The 23,077-nt window shown below is 44.2% G+C and overlaps 1 protein-coding gene across 1 annotated transcript; it reads right to left on the bottom strand.

Annotated features, from left to right (window-relative positions):
- Positions 1–22,588, bottom strand: PA2G4 (proliferation-associated 2G4). Its single transcript, XM_048489971.1, has 13 exons — positions 22,322–22,588; positions 18,672–18,800; positions 17,069–17,174; positions 15,293–15,362; positions 13,517–13,609; positions 12,179–12,242; positions 8,908–8,986; positions 8,486–8,564; positions 8,104–8,237; positions 7,312–7,406; positions 5,570–5,697; positions 2,910–2,963; positions 1–1,869 (listed from the first exon to the last, which is right to left on the bottom strand). Exons 1-13 carry the CDS (start codon positions 22,407–22,409, stop codon positions 1,804–1,806), a joined length of 1,185 nt encoding a protein of 394 aa, XP_048345928.1. The 5' UTR covers positions 22,410–22,588; the 3' UTR covers positions 1–1,803.
- Between the last annotated feature and the right edge of the window lie 489 nt (positions 22,589–23,077).

Below are 23,077 nucleotides of genomic sequence, written 5' to 3'. Positions count from 1 at the left end.
CAGAGTTGTCACTAATCAATTTTTATTTGGAAAAAAAAATCAAATTACAGAACAGTTTGTGGGAATTTTGTTCCAAAATTTCCAACTGCCATTTTTTTTTAACCAAGAGATACAATTGCCTTAAAATTCCAAATAAAGATAGAAAAATTAAATAAACCGCCAGCAAGTCTTAGTGGTTTATAAACTGGTTAAGGTGGCTGAACTCAGCCTTCCCTTTATGGAAGGGCAATAAGAAAATGTATTACTTATAAATGCTAAAATGTTCCTTGGCAGGAACAAAGTATCCTTATCTCTCCCCCACCCTCTACCTTTCTCCCTTAAGTTCGCGGTTAACAATTGGGAGCCTTTAAAACTAAACTGGCAGTTAATTGCAGGTCTTGTGCATGATCTTTGAGCAAGCTCACTGTTTCTATGTGATTCAGCCTGTTCAACAGTCTTCATTTTACCTCCTAGACTCAGCACTGAAAGCAATCCTTACAAAAGAGCAAGAGAAATTAGAAATCAAAACAGAAAGTTTACAAAGAGTGATGGAAAAGTAGTTAAGAAAAAAAGAGATTCTGTTTTTAGTTTCTTTTAGAGGATTTAAACTTTGGTAGTAACTATATGCTTTTTTAAAATATTAAACTCCAGATATATTGGTCAAAAAGGACTTTTGCCTGCCAGAGCGCACGGGCAGTCCACCTCCACACAGGGCAGCTTTACAAGCATATATCTTTCCATTCGGCTACAATGAGTGCCTATACAGGACCTGGTTTGGAAAAAGGTAGAAAAAAACCCATACAATCATATACAATTCAGCTGGACAATTTAAAAAGACATACTATAGAAAAGAGATTTCCACAAATGGAGTCTATTCCAGGTCCAACCACTTCTGTAGCACTGCATTCATTCATGTAGAAAAGCCGTATAGAGGGAACTCCTCCGAAAAATCCTGCTTCACGCAACGTTAGGGCAGCAACAAGTTTCAGTACTTGGAAAAGCAAGTGCATGCAGGACAGGTGAAAGCAAAGGACCAGCTCCCTTGGGACTTGCAGGAAGCCTTAACCAAGAGCTGGTAGGCTCCTGTAGGTATGTGTCTCGGGAAGAGTTTTCAAAGGAAAGAAACGCATCGTTCGTGCTAGGATGATAATCAAAAGCCAACAAGTGACATGAACAGATTTTTAAAAATTAAAATGTCTATAGACACAAAGTGACAGAAAAAAATGAGCTTACAGCAATTTTGGGACAATGTTAAAAACAGAAATCAGGGTTCAAGACAAATGTGTGTATGTTCAAGGGGTAGGGGGATTAAAAAAATTTAAGCTGGGAAAAAAACAACTGAAGTTCAGAATAGAAAGGAGGCATGCAAGTTATACTAACTGCCAGTAATGTAGTTCTAAACTCAAGAATGTTTTTTTTACCTGTTTCAGGAGCTGTGGGGAAAGGGACTAAAGATTTTCCAAATGAACCAAAGTACTTGTTACAAAAAAAAAAAAAAAGACGGGGAAGGGGAAGCGAAAGAGCTAAAGGAAAGCTCACTCTCTTGCTCAAAACTGCATTCGTTCACCTCTAATGAGCACAAGTAGTATCAAATGTTAGAAAGATTGGATATGGACTAGTTTTGACTCCTGATTTTATTATTTCATACTTAGACTCCTCCCTCAGTGGCAAAGTCAGTCACAGCTGGCTGCACGCTGTGGGAAGTCCAGGCTGTTTGTCATTTGGTCCTATGAGACAAACAGCCGTTAAGGGATATTTGTTTCTCTTGTTTTGGGCAGAGGCATGTGAGAGAAAGAATCAGGTGCTAGGCAAAGGAAGTCAGAGTCAGTCGCCGGTTTCGTTCTCTTCTGCTGTATCTCCTGTTGTGGCGTTCTCGACGTTCTTAGAGGCCTGGAGAAATAAAAAAATTCCGCAACCTCACTTAGGCATCTGAAACTGTGGTTAAACATTTTAGCACAGAGGAAAACATATCACTTGTGGAACATGTGACCCTTTTTAGTCCCAACTCAAAAAACTTTTGAGCTATTAGGAGTTTTAAAAGGAGAACATTACCTAATGGCGTCCTAAACCTGATCCAGGATTGAAAAGTTAAATGGGATTTTTCCTTGTACGTCTACTAAACTTTGCAGATCAGCATCTGTTAAAGTTTTACCAGGATAACTCCACCCAAGATCACAAGGAAGTTTCTTTTTGGAGCAAAGACTCCAGAATCTAAAAGCGTTACATGTTCTTCCTTTAGCCCAATGACAACATGCCAGATGAGATCGCTCATCTACCCTACAGTGGCGAAGCTCCCAGCAGGCGGGGGTGCGCCACGCACCGGGCACATGGATTTGGGTCATGTGGGGGGGGGGCAAAATCCCCCCCACTTACTTTAGGAAACTGAGCAGGCTGGAGAACAGGCCTTGCTGTTCTGGTGGGAATTACATTTCCCAGGGTCTCCTGGGAAATGTAGTTCCCACACAGGCAGGCCTGTTTTGCAGCCTGCTCGGTTTCCTAAAGTAAGTGTGAGGGGGGCAGGGGGAGGGAGGCGGGCATGATTCCCCCCCTACAGCGCCCCCCCCCCCCACTTACTTTAGGAAACCAAGCAGGCTGGAGAACAGGCCTGGCTGTGTGGGAACTACATTTCCCAGAATACCCTGGGAAATGTAGATCCCACCAGAACAGGCCTCCAGCCTGCTCAGTTTCCTAAAGTAAGTGGTGGTGGTGGGGCGAAACTCTGGCCCAGCTACGCCTCTGCCTATGCATTAAATGATCTTGTCTAAGAGGCTGTTGAGATCAATGAAGGATTACATAGCACATTCATACACCTTTAGAACCCATATCCAAAAACTGCACCCAGTTTAGGGACACTATGAATATTAGTAATTTAGGGTCACACAGCCTTCAAAAGACATGCATTATGGTTTCACACTTCACATCCAAATTACCTTCTTTTTCTTCTTTTTCTGGGCCTTACGGCTTGCTGAGCTCTGTAAGAGTGCCTGAAAGAGAAGAAAAACATCAAGGACTAAGACATACCTAGAATGCAGTTTGACTGCCAGCCATTAAAAAACACAGCCAATCCTTGAATGCTTGGCACATATTGGAGCTAACACTTGGACTCACACAGAGCTGAGTTAGGCATTTTTAGAGCCAAACTACTTTGATTTTCACCTAATTGTACAAAATAACTTGACAGAGGAACCTCACAGTGCCTGCAGAGAGCTGTTCACAACCCAGTTATAAAATTGCATAACCTAACCCTGCCTACCTCCAAAAGTTGCTTTCTTATAACTGCTCTTTAAGTGGCCATCCATGCAATTACGTATGGGCTCTGCACAAGGTCCAAAGAAAACTCCAAAACAGTTTGCCCAAGAATTAGTGCTCAAATCCTCTCTTTGCAAGAACAGATTATCCTTCTAAAGGGGAAGAGTTGGGGGCCTTCTTGTTCAGTTCCTGGAGAAAAAAGGTGGGCAGGTTGTGTGACTATGTACATGTTCTCTCAAAGATCATCCATTTCTGGCAACCAGGTTTTCCTTATGTCTCTGGAACACATCCTGTCCCAATATTGTCATCTAAGCTACAACTTTGTACACCTCAATCATAGGTATACCTCTGAGAGAGGATAATGCAGAAAGGACTGGTGGGGGGCAGGGGAGGGCAGGGCGGGGGAGTCTGCCATCCCCAGCCTTGGAGAGCTTTTATAAGCGCTACGCCGGGGCGGGGCTTGGGGAGGCGTGGCCATGCCCTAGGGGTGGGTGGGGGCGTGGCCCCACCCGAACCCCCCCATAAAAAATCTATACCTATGTTTCTGCATGCTGGTTCCAGAGACTGAACTAAAGACTGACTGACTCACCTCTCAGCAGCCCCACCTCTCAGCAGCCCAGGACAAAGAGGAACAAGAGATAAACTCTGTTAACCCCTGTTAAGCCCCACTTCTCAGCAGCCTCAGCAGCCTCACCTCTCAGCAGCCTTACAAGGAGAAAAAGAGATAACCCCTGCTAACCCCTGTTAAAATACACTGTTTTAAAAGATGTGGCTTTGAGAAAAGCCCTCCAAAATGAACACCAGAGCTCACTCTGCTCTTCCTGGCCCAGTCCTCTTCTCCACTGCTACTCCTCTCTGCTGGTTCCAGAGACTGAACCAATGTTCAACTGTAGAAGCTGAGTGAACCAAGGTTGTCTTGACACTACAAGGGTTCATTGTATAGCTTGTTTCTCTTTAATACCTGGAAATAGAGGATGTAACTGTGGGGTAGATCCAGCTGCTATCCAACCTAAGCAGCCATTTCAATTGGAGGAAATTTTGCTGAGACAAGCGGCTGAATCAACTCCAGCATGCCTTATCTCAGACTAGGAGGATGTGTCATGTAGCTGGTGGAAGCTTGAAACAGGCTGTTCTGCCAAAAGGAGGCATGCATTTCTCATACTTGCCTATCGAGAAGTAGAGGGCTGGGATGCTGTGAAACATGATATTGGTAGTGAGACATGTGGGCTAAGTGTGTGGCAATCCATACAGCTATAGTTAGCATTTCCTACCCATGATGCTTAGTATTCTGTCTTCTATCAGTGACCTGCTGAATCTTTGTGGGGCAAATATGATGGGCATTACAACAAAAATAATGCCTTCTGTTTCCCTAGCTGAAATATATGTCATACAAGTTTCATCAGTGAGAATTGTTCAGCCATTCTCAGGGATAACAAAGATAGATTCTGAAGCAAGGACTTAAGCTTGAAAAAGCAATTTCCTCAACACTATCTGGTCAATTTAGCAGTGGGAGCAGGAATAAAGCTTTATGGTTTTCCCTTAAATACAGAGGATGTGGCGGCTGAAGACTGGCAGTTTCTCCACTGCCATTGCAGCACTTTCTAAAACTAGGATGATTTCCATATGTCCAAAAGATTGGGTGGAAGGAGAGGCTGAACACTGAGTTGCCGTCTGTGCCAGCATAGAACCTAATGGTGGGACTATATCAGACATTGCTAACAACAACAACTTGCCTTACCCAGATAAATGTTACTACTACCAGAATGTATATGTAATGCCCTCAAAATTACAGTTGGCTTGAATTCAGAACTACTTCTTTAAATTAATTCAGATTGTTCTACCAGATCATTACAAGTTTCAACTGAATAAAAACCTTCACTAACCCTGCAAGAAAGCTAGCCCTCACTACAGGAAGGAACAGCAAATAGCTAGAATTTGACATTCAATTTAATTAAGTTACTTCAAATATTTTTTTTAAATAAAAAGTTGTTCTCACTGTGAGAGGCGTGCACAAGCGTTTCCCAGAGATCAGGCCTTCCCCAAGTATCTCTTGATTGAGCCAAACAAAAGGAATACAGCTACATCAGTTCCTTTGCCCATCTAATGTAATATGCGGAGCTATTTATAGATTCTATATTTTTCCTAGCAGAGTCCAATTTTTAATAAGATTTTCTGGGCCATCCTCCAAACACCTTAGAGCATACCTTGGGTCCAAAACAGGGCCCAGCTCTCTATCTGCTTTCACAGGTTTCAAAGACACTTGGCCTCACACCGCAAGAAACTATTTTAATGGGACTTTTAAAATAGGGAAAGGATCCATAAAAGTTGTCATCACACTGACCTTCAGGTCTGCATCTTGCACCTCAAATTCAGATTTGTAGAGTTCAGGCTCAAAGGGGCCACTGGTTAGCCTCATGGGACCGTTGGGCATTAAAAGCACCGTAAACTTAAACTGGGCAACAAACTCTCCTGGAAAAGTCCAGCACAACATGAACATGTTAGGGGAATGGATAGAGAGACACACATGAAAATAAACAGCCTACAAAGTTAAGCAGCTTTGCTTCGGAGGCATTTGCTCCAAGAGGAAGTGCCCAGATATAACAGCACGCCCGACACATCACATTCTCAATTGATGCAAACCAAGATGTCGCGCCCTCCCTCTATCTTCCTTCAGCCCATCTAAATGTTTTGAGGCAGCATGACTGCGCAGGATCTCATCCAGGGAAAAGACGGCTACATACTTTGGCCCTTTCCGCACGGGCGAAATACGGCAGCCCAGGGATGGCAAAAACGCTGTCCTGGCTGCCCAGGAGGGGCATGAAGGCGCAGCTTTAAACCTCGCTCAACGAGTGAGGTTGTTGCAAAGCGGCGTCTGCCCGTCAGCGCGGTGCGAACCGCACCGCTGGGAAGACGCTGCTTTCCCCGTCGCCTCCACTGACCTTCATATCCAGCATCACTCTGGAGGGCTGCAGAGACCCACCCATGCTGCCCTCCAACCCCTGGAAGTTGGAGGACAGCCCTCCAGTTGCGATGCTGCCCTCCAACCCCTGGAAGTTGGAGCGACACTGCAGCCCTCCAGAGCGATGCTGGACATGAAGGTCAGTGGAGGGGGCTGACCGAGAGGCGGCTCCGTGCAAAGCCGCCTCTCCGGCTGGGGGTGAAGTGGGGGCTGCTCGTACGCTAGCGTGCGAACGTTCCCCGAGCCTCCACCGGCATAAATTATGCCGGTGGAGGCTCGTTTCCGCGTGTGTGCGGAAAGGGCCTTTCTCTTGCATTGCTGCAAATTTAAGCTGACCCCAGTAGCCATCAAGTCTGCTAAACCACACATTCTCCTTCTCGCCTCAGAGGCACTCCGAACAGTTTTATTTACTAGATTTATACCTTACCTTTCTCCCCAATAGGGCCCCAGAGTGGTTTACACCTTCCTCCTCAGCTCCATTTTATCCTAGCAGCAACCTTGTGAAGTATGGTTAATGTGTGCCATTGACCCAAAGTCATCCAGCAAGCTCCCGCGGCCAAGTGGAAATCTCAACATGGATCTCTCGGATCCTAGCCCAGCAATCTAACCATGACACCACAGTGCTGCTGCTCCAGAAAGCGGTCTCCTAAGCCCAGCGTGAGATCAGAGATGCACCCATCCTATGCTGTTTTTGCCACATTAAAAGATGCTCTCCCCCCTCGCTACAGGACCGCAGAGATCTAAGCAGCACAGCTAACCATTATGTTGTACATACATACAGTACGGTATTTTGTGTTGACATTTTGCACATTCATTTAAAACAGAAATACCAACACTCACATCTATGATATCTACCACAACTGGGTAGAGATATAAATTATAGAATACAATTTATAAAGGCTGAACATTATTTTGGATCAAAAAGCAGGATAAAAATACTGTGTTAATGATTTGCGCAATTCTGTTCTGAAATTCAGATAAGAGCTCCTGTAACCCAGGAGCCTTTTGGGCCAATCAGAAAGTGTATTAATGCTTTTTCTGTAATGGTAAGATAGAACTTGGCAAAGTAGTTCCTGGAACTACCAGGACAAACCGTGCTCTGACATTCAGTCACAGGCACTCACCTTCCTTCTCATAGAGGACATTGAAAGGCTGGAGCAGCTCATGTTTGGCGCATTCTACCACCCCCATCCTGGCCTTCTTTTCATCTTCAAATGCCCTGCATGGAAAACGACAGGAGATGAAGAACCAGAAAATACAATCTGGGAGAAAACTGTGACTTGCTACACTCACAGTATGTGCAAAACTACTTATGACTTATAATGGAGGGCCAGGAATTTATTTATTTATTTTTGGTTTTATATACCGCCCTATCCCCGAAGGGCTCCAGGTGGTGCACAACATAAAATTTCATCACAAATACAACCAAAACAAGGGGAGCAAGAACTAAATACAGATAGATAAAATAGAAATTACACAAGCTCCACTAGTTATAACATATAATTACTAAAATCCCTTTAAAAACAGCAATAAAATGGTGTCCAGCGAAAACCCTTTTTTAAAAAACCCTCCCCAAGAGGGAGGAACAGCGGGTCCCATCAATGTTAAGGGACCCCTGATGTAAGGGGATCAGAAGGGGTCCTTTCACTCAGCGGCTGGTCTCGCCAAAGGCCCGGTGGAACAACTCAGTCTTATAGGCCCTGCGGAATTCACCAAGATCCTGCAGGGCCCAGACAGTTGGAGGGAGAGTGTTCCATCAGGCCGGGGCCAGAATCTTTAAACAAGTACAGTAAGGCTATTTGGAACATACATAGTACACACCATTTCAACAGAAAGAATCTTGTAAGTAAACATCTCTCCTAGCAAAGGCAGAAGAGCTTAGAGAGCAAATGCACTGGGAGAAAAACAGAAAATACCTGAGAGTGAATGGCATAGCATCAAATCGTCTCTCCACCTCACTGAAAAAGGCACGGGAAGTTTTCATTTTCAAGCCATACTGCTTGGAAGGGTCCCTTTTGTAAATTGTAGTCCTCTGCCCAGCATCCTTGGCCTAAAGGCATACAATTATTCATGTTATTCATTTGCAGACCTTTCCCCTTTGAACTTGAGGTGGATTACACAGAGCGAGGCAAATAAATTAACAGGATGGGGTTCTCAATAAACAAGAAGTACAGTGAATGTATATTCTGGTTTTGTGTCTGTATACCGTACCCGTGTGGCTTTTTTATCCTTCAGATTAGACTGCACCTTTTGGATGCCACATATTTATGGAACAACTTACCAAAAAAGCACACTTACTTTTCCTTCCCCTGTGCTGATGAGAACATCAATGGCATAAACTTCATGGACCTCAAACTCTGCTTTTTCATGGTCCTTCCTAGACAGAGAAATGAAGCAGAAATCTACATCTGCTTGGAAACTGTAAGAAAGCCTACATGAAGCTAGCTAATTCGGAGACATGGTTTCCACTTCACAAGAGTCACATAGGGTGCTGTGTGGTTTCCAGGCTGTATGGCCGTGTTCTAGCAGCATTCTCTTCTGACGTTTCACCTGCATTCTGTGGCTGGCATCCTCTGAAGATCCTCTGAAGATGCCAGCCACAGATGCAGGCGGAATGTCAGGAGAGAATGCTGCTAGAACACGGCCATACAGCCCGGAAACCACACAGCACCCCAGTGATTCCGGCCGTGAAAGCCTTTGACAATATAAGAGTCACATACCTTTGCTGGTCTGTGGGATTCTGGATGATGGTCTTCTCACCATCTATCACATGCTGCTTCAGCTGGTGTGACAGCATTCCTACCGAGATAAAGACACCTATTAGCGCTTACCCCACACAGGGCCACGCTTGTTACTGACATTCCATAATTCCATATTTTGAAAAAAGAAGCCCTAATTTTTTTTAAATTGTCCTTTGCGAAATGGTTCCACATAAGCAGATAGTTTTGATGCTGTGGTTTCTGTTTGAATAATGAGGGGAAGAGGGATGTCACAGCAACTGAGCTTCTTCAAGAATTTCAGGGGTCGTCTTTAGACTTCAGAGGCCTGGAATGAAATTCAAATCCTCCTCCTGAAGGTCAATTTTATTCTAACTCCAAGCAGAAATATTACTGCATTAATTTTGGGAGAGTGCTGTGTCACATTTTTAACTCGGTACTTTTTTAGCTGACTGTTAACCCTGTTATTGTTTTGCACTCAGCAGCATACCATATATACTCATGTATAAGTCGACCCGCATATAAGTTGAGGCACCTAATTTTACCACAAAAAGCTGGGAAAACTTATTGACTAACGTATAAATTGAGGGTGGGAAATGCAGCGGCTACTGGTAAATTTCAAAAATAAAAATAGAAACCAATAAAATTACATTAATTGAGGCATCAGTAGGTTAAATTTTTTTGAATATTTATTTCAAAGAAAAACAGTAAACTAGCTCTGTAAGCCCTGAGCCCCCTACAAAGGGTCTTGTTCCTGGCCGACAAAGTAAAAACCCAAAAATATTTTTTAAAATACACCTCACTCGCATATAAGTCGAGAGGGGCTTTTTCAGCGCAAAAAATGTGCTGAAACTTTCGACTTATATGCGAGTATATATGGTGCTTGCCAATTTCTGCATTAGCACAAGCCACTGCACTCTCATTGCTGTTTTATTATCTGCAGCCTCATTTCGCATCCCTTTCCTTCCTTCAGTTCTTTTGTGTGTGTGTGTGTGTGTGTGTGTGTGTGCATGCGCGCTTTTGTGTGCTTGGTGTCTGCAGCCCTTCTACCTTGTTTTTTTTTCCACTCCTTCCTGCCGTTAGCAAAATCACACCAAAGGTCTACTGGGCAGTCCTAAGCAGTTATACCCTTCTAAATGCATCGAAGTCAACAGACTCAGAAGGGTGCTTAGGCTGGCATAGTAATTTCCCAACAGTTCACATTAAGGGCCTACCAACCAATTACACAGCACCATGGATTAGCTACTGAACGTATTCTTGACAGCAAGTTTCAGCTATGTTTTGCACTCCAATAAGAAGAAAAAGAAGAGTTCGATTTATATCCCCCCTTTCTCTCCTATAGGAGACTCAAAGGGGCTTACAAACTCCATTCCTTTCCCCCTTCACAACAGACACCCTGTGAGGTTGGTGAGAGCTCAGAAGAACTGTGACTAGCCTGAGGCCACCCAGCTGGCATGAGTTGGAGTGTGCAGGCTAATCTGAATTCCCCAGATAAGCCTCCGCAGCTCAGGTGGCAGAGCGGGGAATCAAACCCGGTTCCTCCAGATTAGAGTACACCTGCTCTTAAGGATACTAACATGCCATTATTCAGTAGCGTTTAAACTTTTTGATGTGGGAGACACTTCTAACCTTACTGAACATTTCAGGATCTATTCATAAAGTACTATTTTCCCCCTCCTCAACATAACAAGTTTATACTTTGTTTTTTCATGTGCTATCTCGGTTCACCCTCTAACTCTTTCTCCCTCTTTTCCTTGCAATCCCCTTCAGGTCCTGACACAGTTTAGTGAAGCTTTGCTCAACCACAGCATTAAAAAAAAAACCTTACATATGCACCTTAAAATGTAATGAGTAAATCAGCTCCAAGAATCTCATTCACAAAAAAAGCTGTGTAGCCCAGGGAGAGTTTAAGAGGCTAATCCCCAACTCTACAGCATGCTTCTAAATCCAAGGAGAAAAGCAGCAGAGAATGCAGCCATTCTTCCCACTGCTGACAGGCCTGTAGGAGTTGCACATATTTCTTCAGAGGTATGAATGGATTGCAATTATTAGTGGTATGGAATTCCCCCAGATTCAGAAAAAAGACCAGCAAGCTGCCCAAAGGCTTGAAACTGAAGAAACCTTTCTTAAAACCTAATTACGTCTGAAATTCAGACCCCAACAGTTGTGTTCAAGGATGCCTAGCACTCAGCGTCACTACACAAGACATTCTTTAACGTCACTACAGGAAAACCCCTCTCGATTTGAGCAGGTTTTCCCAGCTGTCCGTTCTCCTTCTCATACCACGCTCCGTGACACAGTCTAGTTCTATGCACAGTCAATCCCTTTTGCTCTGCTGCATATTTCCATTTTAAGATTCAATCCCAGAAAAGCCATTTTTTCATCTGCCCTTCAAATCACAAACGGGGAGTGACGAATCCACACCTTTCTGCTTGAGGGAGAGCAACTACTCATGCAGCACACACACAAAAAAAGGCTTGATACACAAAGAAAAGATCCCAGTTTAGTCTTATAAGCTGAGCTCTTATTCTGCTGTCAGCAACTGGATGATTGTGGCACTTGTGTGTTTTCAAAACAGTAGCTGCTTAGATTCACTGTACTGCTGCAATTTTTCCTCTATAGAAAGGAAAGCATCAAGTCTACAAAAGCATCACATTGGTACAAGAGCTTAGCCCTGAAACTTCAGTTCTTTGCAGTGAGCTGACAGGGTTGTCCAATGAACTTATATATGACAGTATGACTGGAGGCTAAGCACATTATAGTGAGACAGTCACATCCCTGAAGGAGCATATTTCTTTTATGTTGACATCACCACTACAGAATGGATGCCAAGATACATTCCCATGATCCCTTTTCAACACACATCTCCTCCTTGGCCTTGTTTGGCTGAATTAGTCCCTAAGGTGACTTACTGTTCCTCAGGGCCACAGCTAGGAAGGAAAACGATTCACAGTATCACTATACTTTATCTATTGCTGCTTCTGGCAAAGGTTCTCAACAGCATTTTATAAACGTCTCCAGCTCCAAAACTGTGATTCCCACACTAAACCATTTGCCCTCCTATCCAAGCGGGAAAGTTCCAAGCAGAGACATTTTGTGCTATGATTAAAAGAAGGCATCGTAAGAACTTAGAAGCAGGTGCGCCAAAAGCAGTTTGGGCGGTAGTTTACACTTCCAATCATTCAAGCTGCACAGGCCAAGGATCACTGCTTATGACTAAAGCTCTTCTATTACTGCTCTGGGTCGATTCATCCTTCAGTCAGCCAAACCCTACCTTCGATCGGTGTGCAGTTAAATGAATGAGCAATCTTGTTCCAAGCATCTGTCACTTGTGAGTTCTGTTGAAAGAGACAAAAGGCAGAACGTTTAACTTGAGCATATTCTACAGCAAAAACACCAAACCCTGTTTCTGTTTTAATGGATGTCACATCGGTTGTTATGGAGAACTGAAACAGTCACATGTTCTCCCCCACCCAACTATCAATGTTAAGGCTGTAAGAAAAAGTTATTCTGCATCACGAGTACTCAAAGGAAAAGCAACACAGGAGGCGGCTCTTTTCATACAGGACAGCAAAAGGCTAGTCAGGAATCAATTGGCTACCAAAAGAAAATCCTCAGTATGTTGGCATAAATGATACTGATTACATTGGGAGAAATAAATATACTTGGAAAGGCATGCTGTTTCACACAACCTGACACTTTACCATGGAAGCTTGGTGGGTGGCCCTGGGCCAGTCACACACATTCAGCTTGACCTACCTCACAAAGCTGTTGTGAGGATGAAGAGAATTATGCAGGCTGCTTTGGGGTCCACATTGTAAAGAAAGATAAGGTATACATTTAGTAAATAACTAATAGAACTGAAGATGGAAGGGCAGATACAATGTAGATTTGTAGGAAGGTGAGAAAGAAGCAGGGAGAGATGAGGATATGAGAGTTATCAGAATGAGGAAAAGAGAAAATGTGTGAGGGGTATGCAGGGGATAGTAAGGTGTGCGCCCCCCCCCCCCTCCATCATGCAACTGGGCCCAGACTGTCAGCCAGCACCATGCAACTAGGCCACAATTTTCCCAGGTAGATGCTCTCAGGGGCAAGGAAGAAGAGACAGCTGAAGACAGCAGGTGGGCAGATAAAGGTATGCCAGTTGGTAGGTTGGAAGGATAGAAGAAAGCAGGAAAAGGGGAGAGGCTAATAGGGCTTTTAGGCTACAGAAGCAGGTAACAATGAAGGAGGGGAAATTGAAATGCCCACCACAAGACCTTGTGGGACTTTGGCTTATTTATACTACTTCTGAAGAAACAAAGTAAGACGCATGGTAGCACTGGGCTCTCAACAGCGACCATCTTTTCACAAGTGAGACTGAGAGAATTCTGGGTAGCTAAAACCTGTTATAGTATAAAAGCCACAGCCAAACACTCCAACTGAAGGCTGCACTCATCCCAGAGAGCTTGCTTGGTCCAGCCATCCACAGATTCCTGGCATAATTTAATAGCTCCTCACAGAGCACAAATATGCATGTTTCTACATTCAGAACAAGAGGCTCATGGTCCTTGCCTGCCTCCAGCAACCTGATGAAAGAAAACACCTGTGAAGACTAGCCATGTAATCTCACCTGGTTTCCAGGCTTGACCAAACGCAGGGCAGCTTCAGCACAGAGGTGAGCAGCTTTAATGACATCAGCTTTGCGGCCGGCCACTGGAGTTTCCTAACGGTTTGGGAGGAAATTAGCTATTAATAGCTATACAATCACTGCCGGGAAGAAAAAAAGAACCCTAACCAGTCTCTGCACTGACCAACTTTAGGACACTGTACAGAACAATGAGGCCACAATTAGCTAAATCACCCTGTGCCATGAATTCCAATTAAATAGTTCAGCTAGTACTCTTTTCTTCCAAAGTTAATAAGACTTAAAAGCATCTTATTCTGGCCGGATTATACACTAAGTATTTTGCCTTGCTTTTAATTGAAAGGTGATTTAAAAGAAATGCCCACATAACTTCATCCTAACTGCTCAATTAGCACCAGCCGTGGTTGAAAAAGCCCAAGAGTCAAGTAGGAGAAACAGCAAACCATGCTGTCGTTTACTGGCACCAGATAGTGTGAGATACTAGGGCCGTTTCCGCACGGCCAAAAGCAGCGACGCGATGACGTCGCAAATTGCGACGCATCCCAAAAAAAGCGTTCACACAGACAGGCGGAGCTGCGGGCGTCCGCAGCCCCGCAGAAATGTGACGGTTCGCACGGAAGCGCTGCGGAAGCGGCGTCTCGCGATGTTGCGCCTGCGCACTTGCGAAGCCGTGCAGGCCCGACGCCATTTGTGACGACAGCTCCGTGGCGGCTGTTCGCGACGAAAAGGCAAGCGCCGATGCGGCCACATGGGGAAAAAAGAGTGGTTTTAAGCGCTTTCTGAATACACCGTCTTCGGCGCCGGTTTAGCGTTTTCACGGGCGCTGATCTGCGCAAGACCTCCGCCGCTGCGCGTGCGAACGCTCTCGCTCTGACGCTTCTTTTTCCGTTGCGACGACGTCATATTTTGCCCGTGCGGAAACGGCCTGAGTGAACTCAAAAAAAATAATCACTTGCCAGAAATACCACCTGAGTACAAATCCACAAAAACAGCTTAAAACAGGAACTACTTAGAATTTAATCTTCAATTTTGCTTACCTGACAACTTTGGACAAATTTAAGGGGACATGCCCTTTATACATTAACAGACAGCATCCACTCAAGTGTCTGATCAGCAGGGCTATCTACCATTCTTGGCAATAGTATTGCTGTTAATATCAGTAAACGCAGTCATTTACTGATATGGATATGGCAAATGTACCCAGGAAAAACATCTTCCGGACAAAGTAACATACAAGCATTCTGCTGCAGAAAATGACCTCAAATGGATACAAGAATTTGGCAAATCCAAATTGGAAGTCATTATTGAAATGCCCAGAAGAGTATTAACTTACTCACAGCAGCGTGACAGACGTCTGATTGATTTTGAACATGTTGTTTGCTCACATTTACCAATACGAAATGATATTTTTCAGAAAGAGCTAAATGATTCTTATGCACAAGAAAGAGCCAGTCTCTCAGGCATCGATCTTCCAATGGACACGCAGATGAAATAAAATATCCAAACATCATTCCTGCATTAAGTAGTCTTAAAAGGTTTGTGCACCCTCTTTTCTTTTAAAAGGTGCTCCTTTAAGACTTTATCGTCTCTTATACAGCTCCCTTAGCACTGACTCAATGTGATTTGTGCTACCAAGAATCATTCTCCAACTGTTTCTATGCAAGCAGGCAGCTCACATGAACAACTTCTACAGGCTTAGACCTAACTTGAAAGCGGCATATGCATATGATTTATTTTCAGAGAGACACAAAGGAGATTTACCTTTGAAGCATCAATGACAAAACTATGTGCTACATTTGCTATGAAGCCATCAACATGAACTCCCAGGTCACTGCAATGCACAAGAAGGAAAACCAGGTTGAAGCCTCATAAAGGACCAGAAAGTCTGTTTGACACCTCCGTCTTTAAACGCTTTGCTTACAAGCCACTTGACTGCAACTGGCCAACCTTATAAATCTACTTTATGGGCTATGCACAAGCATCAATTTGTGCTATGAAAGCGAAGGGACAATCTCTATTTGGCAGCTGAGACAGTATCACCCAGCTTTGTGCTGTTTGCAAAAAAAAATAAATCCATAACATAATGAAATAATTACCCCTGTGCAAACAGTGCAACTCTTAGCTGTGCGAAAGATTTTGGGAATGCCCGCATGCAGGACTACTGCTGGAGGCACTCCTCCCCAGGCTGCGGAAGGCACATTTTGACACACTTACTCCTAACTACATGGGTGTCAGTGGCTTCTGCAGAAGCAGCTTCTCTACCACTTGTTCACCAATGAGGACCACCACAAAAATATGTCAAGTCAACCTTTACAGACAGATCAGCATAAAAGACAGGCACTCCCCACCCCCCCTTTATATGACATAATAAATCTTGAGAATTGGCTACGGCACTATAAAAGTCTTACTCTACTTTTGTGGACGTGTCTCGATAGCGAGATACAGGAATTTGCCTGTTATCTCGGCTATATTTTCAACCTCATCTTGATGCCTAATAAAGGTCTTTGAATTGAATTGAAAATATTTTCAACCTCATCATTTAACAGGTATAAGATTTTTTGTTGTTGGTCCGAGAGAACCGGATGCAAAAGATTTAGTCTAGCTGTCTCACAGAGAGGGCAGCACAAAAGCACATGGTCAAGCGATTTGACACAGTTCATGGTACATATGCAAATTCTCTCGTGATGGGGAATTTTCAACTGCCCGCCTTGCAACGAAGCTGATGGCAGTACGTTTACATCTCGAACATGTAAAGGCTCGGCTCTGATTGGACTCTGTTAGTTGGCATAAGTATTTTGCCACATAAGCTACCTTGGGATAGATTCCAAAGGAGAGCAGGGAACAGAACTTGCTGCCTTCTCTGGTTAGATTCGGATAGGAGTTGGAGAGCTAGTTAGATGCACCACTGTAGTTTTATATGCTATCAACGTTTTCTTTATTTGATCATTCAGTTTATAACCCACCTACTTGCTGAAGCCCTCAAGGCAGCGTTGATGTAAAACCAGTACATCAAAAATAGTAAGACAAAACAATGCAAACCAATAAAAGCAAATACCAAAACAATTCAAGGACAGGTGGAGGGGATGGAGGAGACCCACAACTAAAACAGAGCTAGATAATAAAGCAGCTTCACAGTTTTCTCTCAAAGTCTGTAGGGAAGGCTTAGGTGGCTCTCTGGAATGCCCTACTTACTAGTTCAAAATGTGATGAAGAAATGTGATCAACTCTCTGCATTTTGTTTCACATATCAGCAATAAAAGGTGCGACAGAATGAAGCTGTGGTTTTTGATGGCTATTTTATTTTCATTCATTCAAACATTTGTGAATATCAATCCAAATTTATCTCAGCAACTTAGGATTCTTTTTGTTTTAAAATGAAGGCTCCCAATCTCAGCATTAATCAGAATTCTCAAGCCTCATGGACTGCACTCTATGAAAAGCTCTCTGCACTCTTACAGTAAGGCAGCTTAGAGCACACAGCTGCAAGCAATTCAGCAAGCCAAGAGATAACCCAAGGAAGTGAACTTAGATGCTTACATTTTGACCAAGTCACCATCTTTGAGGACATAATCCTGGTCACTCTTCAAAGGGGAGAAGTGACAGACACAGTTATTTACCGATATACTTGTGGGGAAGGCAATACCTATACAAAAAAGGGAGCAGCAGTGAGGTCATACCATTTACACAAGCCCCGAACACTTACCCACACTCACGTCAAATAAAATATGGGTTTTTAAAGCCGTTTTCTTTACCCCGTGTTACAAAAGCTGCAGTTTAGGCTGGGAGCGTGAGTAATTTAAACATTAGATATCATAACTACCAATCTGAATTTCTATCTCTTTTTTTTCTGCTGACACTGAGAGTGGTACAAGAACCACTACAGCTGAACCAACCTGTCTTGTAGCTTTAGTAGCTTCCCCAGGTTAAAATGAGATGGGTTTGGTTAATACTCAGGAGGAGACACCTAAGATGTCATCTAAAACAGCTGATGGGGGGGGGGGGGGGGAGTCACTTTTCCAGACAGCAATACGCTGTCTTTTCAAAAGACAGTTTTCAAAATATCACAATGCTGCAATATTTTGAAGGAGCCCATCCACCTTTTCAGTGACAAGGCAAAAAGCAAAATCACTTGAAAGAACTACAGAATACTGTGCGTCCAGAAAATTGTATCCAGCCATTAGAAACTCTACTTGCACTGGCAAAATATGCTACAGTGATAGAATTTATTACCAGCCTTTAACTACCATGACTACCAATAGGGCACAATGAGATCTTTTGGAACATTTTAAGAGAAACTTATAGCCTTAATTCAATCCCACAGCATTGTAAAAAACCAGAATTTCACTACTTCTGTAACCAGGATAACATTTAAAGTAATTTTGACCTTTTACAGCTTGACTATAATCCTGTCGGTTCATCAACTTTGTAAAGTATGAACCTGCACTACTTAACGGTAATATTGCTAAGCAAAATGAGAATGCACTCTTCTTTTCAAAATACTAACATAGATTCAGATGAGCCAACTATTGCTAATGACAAGAATTCATCCAAGGTGCCAGCAAGAGCCAAGAATTCTTGGATTCCATTTCCGCTTTCTACTAAATATTTAAGAACATACTACAAGACTCTAAACACCAATTTCCTTATGTCTTCCCAGAGACAGTAAGTCTAAGGCAATATTGTATACTTGCACTCTATTTTGAAATTCTAAGATAGGCTTCATTTTAGGCTGTGGGGGTCAGACTAATTTTTTTTAATTCTGCAAAAAATTATGGGTTGCCCAGCATCAGACCAGGTATACTGAGAATAAAACAACCTCAGTCTTCTCTGTCCAAGTTTGCCAGGTGCCACGAGCCCCAAGAAACACAAGCAGTATTTTATGTGACTCTTTCATGAAAGACAAGAGTTGCATAAAAATTCCAGTTCGGTAAAATTATGCCCTGAACCCTGAAATATAATCCCTCTGAATGAATAGAAGTTGTAAATTCAGCTCTGGAACACAAACTAACTGGTACAGAACAAGAAAAAGCTAGTGAGAACTTACACCAAGTAAAGTTAGGAGAACTGAATAAGGACAATAATGAATGCTACTTAAAAGAATTTCTGCTGTGCAAAGTCAAGTTTAAAAACTGTACGTTACCTTTCTTCATCTCTTTCTCCTTCTTAAAGATTTTGCCGGTCTCTTCCATGATCATGGCATCCCCTTTGTCGCATAAGCTGAGGACAGACACCCCTGATTTTGCTGCTTCTACCACGGTACGTAAGACCCCTATGGTTCAACATAAATATGTTCAGTACACTTTAAACCTGTGCAAAATTATACAACTCTATGAAACATAGAAAAGTGTACTATCAGCACAACAACATTAATTGTACCCCAGATTCTACTAACTTAAGAGACACATCCAATGAGGGGGGAGTGCTTTAGGGAGTAATGCGGCCGTGCACCACCACATTTGCCCTCCCTGAGGCACTTACCCTGGCAGAGGTGGCACCAGTGGCTATCCACCCCTCAGCCCCAAAAAACAACACCCGGAAGTCTGGGCTGTGGGGTGGGGGTGGCTAGTGTGTTCCTGAAGCAGAGCCGACCTTAGATGGCCCCCTCCCAGGGTTTAGGACTGGGAGTGCTATGCCCCGGCCCTTGGGCTTAAGCCACCTTTTTGTATCCCTATGGGGTTTTCGGCAGCGGGGGAGTTTTGGAGCTTTCTCTTGCTCCCCATGCCATCAGGAAGCCTCCTTGGAAGCGGCAGGCCAGCATGGCCACAGCCAGGTGGCCTGGTCTGTTAGATGGGGTTGTTAGTTTTCAACTACAGGCACAAGAAAGATCAACTTGAAGCAGTTCCTGCAATGTCAACCACCTGTCAAACATTTCCTCTTTCTTCACACATACTGAAGAGTCTGTTTAATAAAAAAATCACAGGTAGGTGAAGTTCCCCTCCTATCTGAAGGCCACAGATGTGCAGTAACACAAAGGATGCAATGTTAAGCATGCATGCTGGAAAGCACATCTTAATGAAATCAGCAGGACTTTCTTCTGAGCAAACATGGTGAAGAATTATCTGAATATTTTTTTAAAATTAACTGAAGGGAATAGCGGGACACTATAATTGATTTTAAACATTATAATGTATAATAAACTTATCTGGACAGAAGTTCATTGGAACTACGGTTTACATCAGTGTCAACTAAGGTATCACAACTGGAGTTTGTTTCTATGCTGTTCTATAGTTCTTCAAAATTAGTTCTTGGGTTCCTTCCACTGAAGGTAATGTAGTTTAACAAACAGAGCTTGCTTTTTTTTTAACTGTACTTGTTATTGTGCCATTCTAGAGTTTAGGAAATAGAATGTTCTGTATTTACAAAACTCAACAAATCTATTGGGATGAACTATAGCCAATGACAAACGTTAGGGTGCTAGAGAAATCGGAAGATATAAAATGTATTCTTTCTTCTATAAGTTGGTTTAAAGTTGAAATAACCACACAGTCTGAATTTGGGAACAATTTTTGGAGTATTTGAACAACAAAGATAAGCAGAATTTAGCCATCAACCAGCTGTTGAGGAATAGCTGGGGCTCAGTTTCAAAGGTTCAATTCCCAGATCTACTGCCTCTGTAATGTACATTTACTCTATAGATAAGCTGGTGATTGTCAAATAGGGACACTTTTACTGATCTCATCTAGGCATTATGACATAAATTCCTGAAATATCTATTTAAACTGCTTTATCACTTGGACTCAAAGCAAGTTACAGTAGCTTTGCAAAACGACACCTGTCTACAAGGTGGTCATGATCTAAAAAAATCATAGTCCGCCCATTAGAACATTCCTGAATGTCAAATACTCTCATATTTTTAAAAACTGAACATTTAAATAATCTATTAAATCACAGGTCCAACTCCATGACAAAATCAACTCTTCCTCCATAATGTGAAGAAAAACAAATAAAGTCACTTAACTCAGGAAAGTTTCATGACAGCTTAAAACTTTTATGCACAACTAAGGGGTTGTCCAACTACAAGCCCCATAAACTGTACATTCGACCATTCTTACATCTTACTTCACATAAAAACATAAATTCTGCTACTGCCTGTCTTATGCTTGCTATAAATTATTCATATGGGAACACCAAGGATTTTGTTTCATCTAATTATGGTGTCTTCCTTAGGACTATGGAAGTGCTGTGTCTGGAAAGCCATCCAAGCCAGAGAGTTTTGCAGACCTTTTCCTCTTCTGCTAGAAATATCCCATCCAAGTTACTTTCAGTTGCAAGCAAATTTGATTCCATTAACTTCACAAACAAGATGCAAACTGAGTTACAGACATAGTGCATGGATCTTCACCCAGATGATGGCCATATACACATTTTGTGTTCATTACTCTGTAACAGCCGTTTTGTTGGTTCTTAAGGGTATCAGTTTAACAATTCCATTGAAATTGGCATAGCAGGAAACAGCAATTTATTTTTATTTCACAGCTTCACTCCAAGTTCGCCATGTGAGTTCACGGTTAGGCCAGGATGTACACCTAAGTTCCCTGCATCTTCAAACTGTCGAATTTCACCAGGAAAAGACTTGATCCGAAAACTGTAAACGACCCTGCGCTGAATCCAAAACCTGGGCTTCAAAATTTAACCCTGAAACAACCTTAGGATTTCTCAATCCTGAAGCCTCCCATTACATCAACCCGCTCCAACAAGGGTTGTTTTCAGCAGGCCACTGGGCCTGCTTACCTTTAAACAAGCTGCCTTCTGGTGAAGCTCCCAGTCATCATAAGAACTTGAAAATTGTTAAGCCTGATGCAGGTTTTTGTCACCTGATACTGTGAGCCAAGGTGTTTGTTTTACTCAACCAGTAAGCTGTGTTTGCCCACTCTTGGTAACTTCTCGAGCCTGTAAGTCAGCTGGGCTATATATATACACACACACACCCAGGAAGGGGGTTTGCTAAAAGGAAAGCACGTGCGTACACACATGCACACCACACAAACACAGGCAAACAGAGCCTGAACTGTGAAAGAGGATTCCTATTACCCCTTTTTTCATTCTTCCTTGCATGCCTCATTATCCTGCAAGGAGGAGCATGCGTGAGTTCTGCTCTGGAGCAGAACTCGACGTTAAACAAAAGGGGAAACCTGGGAGGAAGCCAGGATGTAGGAAGCCAGTGAACGAGAGAGATCGAGAGCGCCAGCAGCACATGGCAAGTCGCAGACCATGTGCCTTTTTACCAGATCCCGGAGGAGGACGGCTCCATTCCCGGGAGGGGAGGGGAGGGGAGGGGAGGGGAGGGGAAAGACCCTGCAAAACCAGCTGACACCCCCTCCCTATGAGCGAACACGCGTTTAAAAACAAAAAGACGCGTATCTAGGAAGGGGCAATCAAGTTGGTCCTGAGTTCCTTCGCGCCACCCAAAATCTGGGGCAGAAACTGACGGGTCGGGTTAACACCAAGTTAAAAAGAACAGAGGAAAAGAAACCCATCGGGGGGGGGGGGGTCAGACTCCTGCATCGAGGCTCCCTCCCTCCGCAAGAATTGGAGGCAGGAAAAGAAAGTGGAATTTCGTTCTTCTGGCGCCAACCAGACCCCCTCTCCTCCTCCTCCTCCCCCCGCTCAAGCTACTACCCCCCCCCCCAAACCACCGCCGCCGGCCACCTGCCCTCACAGGGCTCTTGTTCAACGGCGGAATAGAGCCCTGACAGGTCGCCTCCCACGCCGGGCGGGCAAGACAGGCGGCCTCCTCCCCGCCCCCCCCCCCGGGCCCGGGCCCGGCCCCCACCACTGGGCCACACTCACGGTTGGCGATCTCTCCCCCCATCTTGTACTTGTTCACCACCACGTCTTCCGCGATCGTCAGCTCGGCCGTCTCCTCCTCGCCCGACATGGTCGGACTCAGCCGCCTCGCTCAAACCCTCGCCCTTCGCCCGTGCGCGCCCGGGCTGTGGTCGCTGCCCTGGCTGCCGCCGCCGCCGCCTCGCTGAGGAGACCGACTACGAGGCAGGCTGGCGAAGAGAGCGAGCGCGCGGGCTTTGCGCGCGGCACGCTGGGGAAGCGAGGCGGCCGCCCTCAGCCAACGGCGAACTACGACTCCCGGCAGGCGTCGGGAGGAGCCAGACCGCGGCGGGGCGTGAAGGACGACGGGAAAAAACGGGAGGGAGGCAGGGGGGCGGGGCCGGCACGGGTCCCATGCTTCCTTAACCAGTGTCGTCTAATGGCCCGCAGTTGAAATCGCAAGCGCGTGATACTGTGCGGATTTCTGGTGGGTCAGGCTTGTTGGGAGCAGAGGCGTTCCTCCCATTGGACAAAGTGGGCAGTTGCCCAGGGCGCCACCTGGGGGTGGGGGGGGGGGGACTGCAGGTTCGTTTGTGGGATTTTTTGTATTTTCAATGTTTTTCCATTTTCTGCCTGCAGAAGGTGCAGTTTATAGGCTAGCAGCACCAAAATTTCAGGGATGTTTTGGGAGACTCTCCTGATGCTATCACCCAGGTTTGGTGAGGTTTGGTTCAGAGAGTCCAAAGTTATGGACTCCCAAAGGGGGTGCCCCATCCCCCA

This window comes from Sphaerodactylus townsendi, linkage group LG03 (genome assembly GCF_021028975.2).
Source record: "Sphaerodactylus townsendi isolate TG3544 linkage group LG03, MPM_Stown_v2.3, whole genome shotgun sequence".
In the NCBI taxonomy this organism is placed as follows: domain Eukaryota; kingdom Metazoa; phylum Chordata; class Lepidosauria; order Squamata; family Sphaerodactylidae; genus Sphaerodactylus; species Sphaerodactylus townsendi.
Note: the sequence above shows the minus strand (reverse complement) of the source record. Positions and strands in the feature narration are given on the sequence as shown.

Bases quoted from the DNA above. Each gene is read 5' to 3' on its own strand.
- PA2G4 (XM_048489971.1), bottom strand. From the start codon at position 22,409: ATGTCGGGCGAGGAGGAGACGGCCGAGCTGACGATCGCGGAAGACGTG. The intron at 18,801-22,321 runs GTGAGTGTGGCC...GTTGAACCATAG, and splicing joins GGGGGGAGAGATCGCCAACC to GGGTCTTACGTACCGTGGTA. The intron at 17,175-18,671 runs GTAACGTACAGT...TTTTTTGTATAG, and splicing joins GGAGAAAGAGATGAAGAAAG to GTATTGCCTTCCCCACAAGT.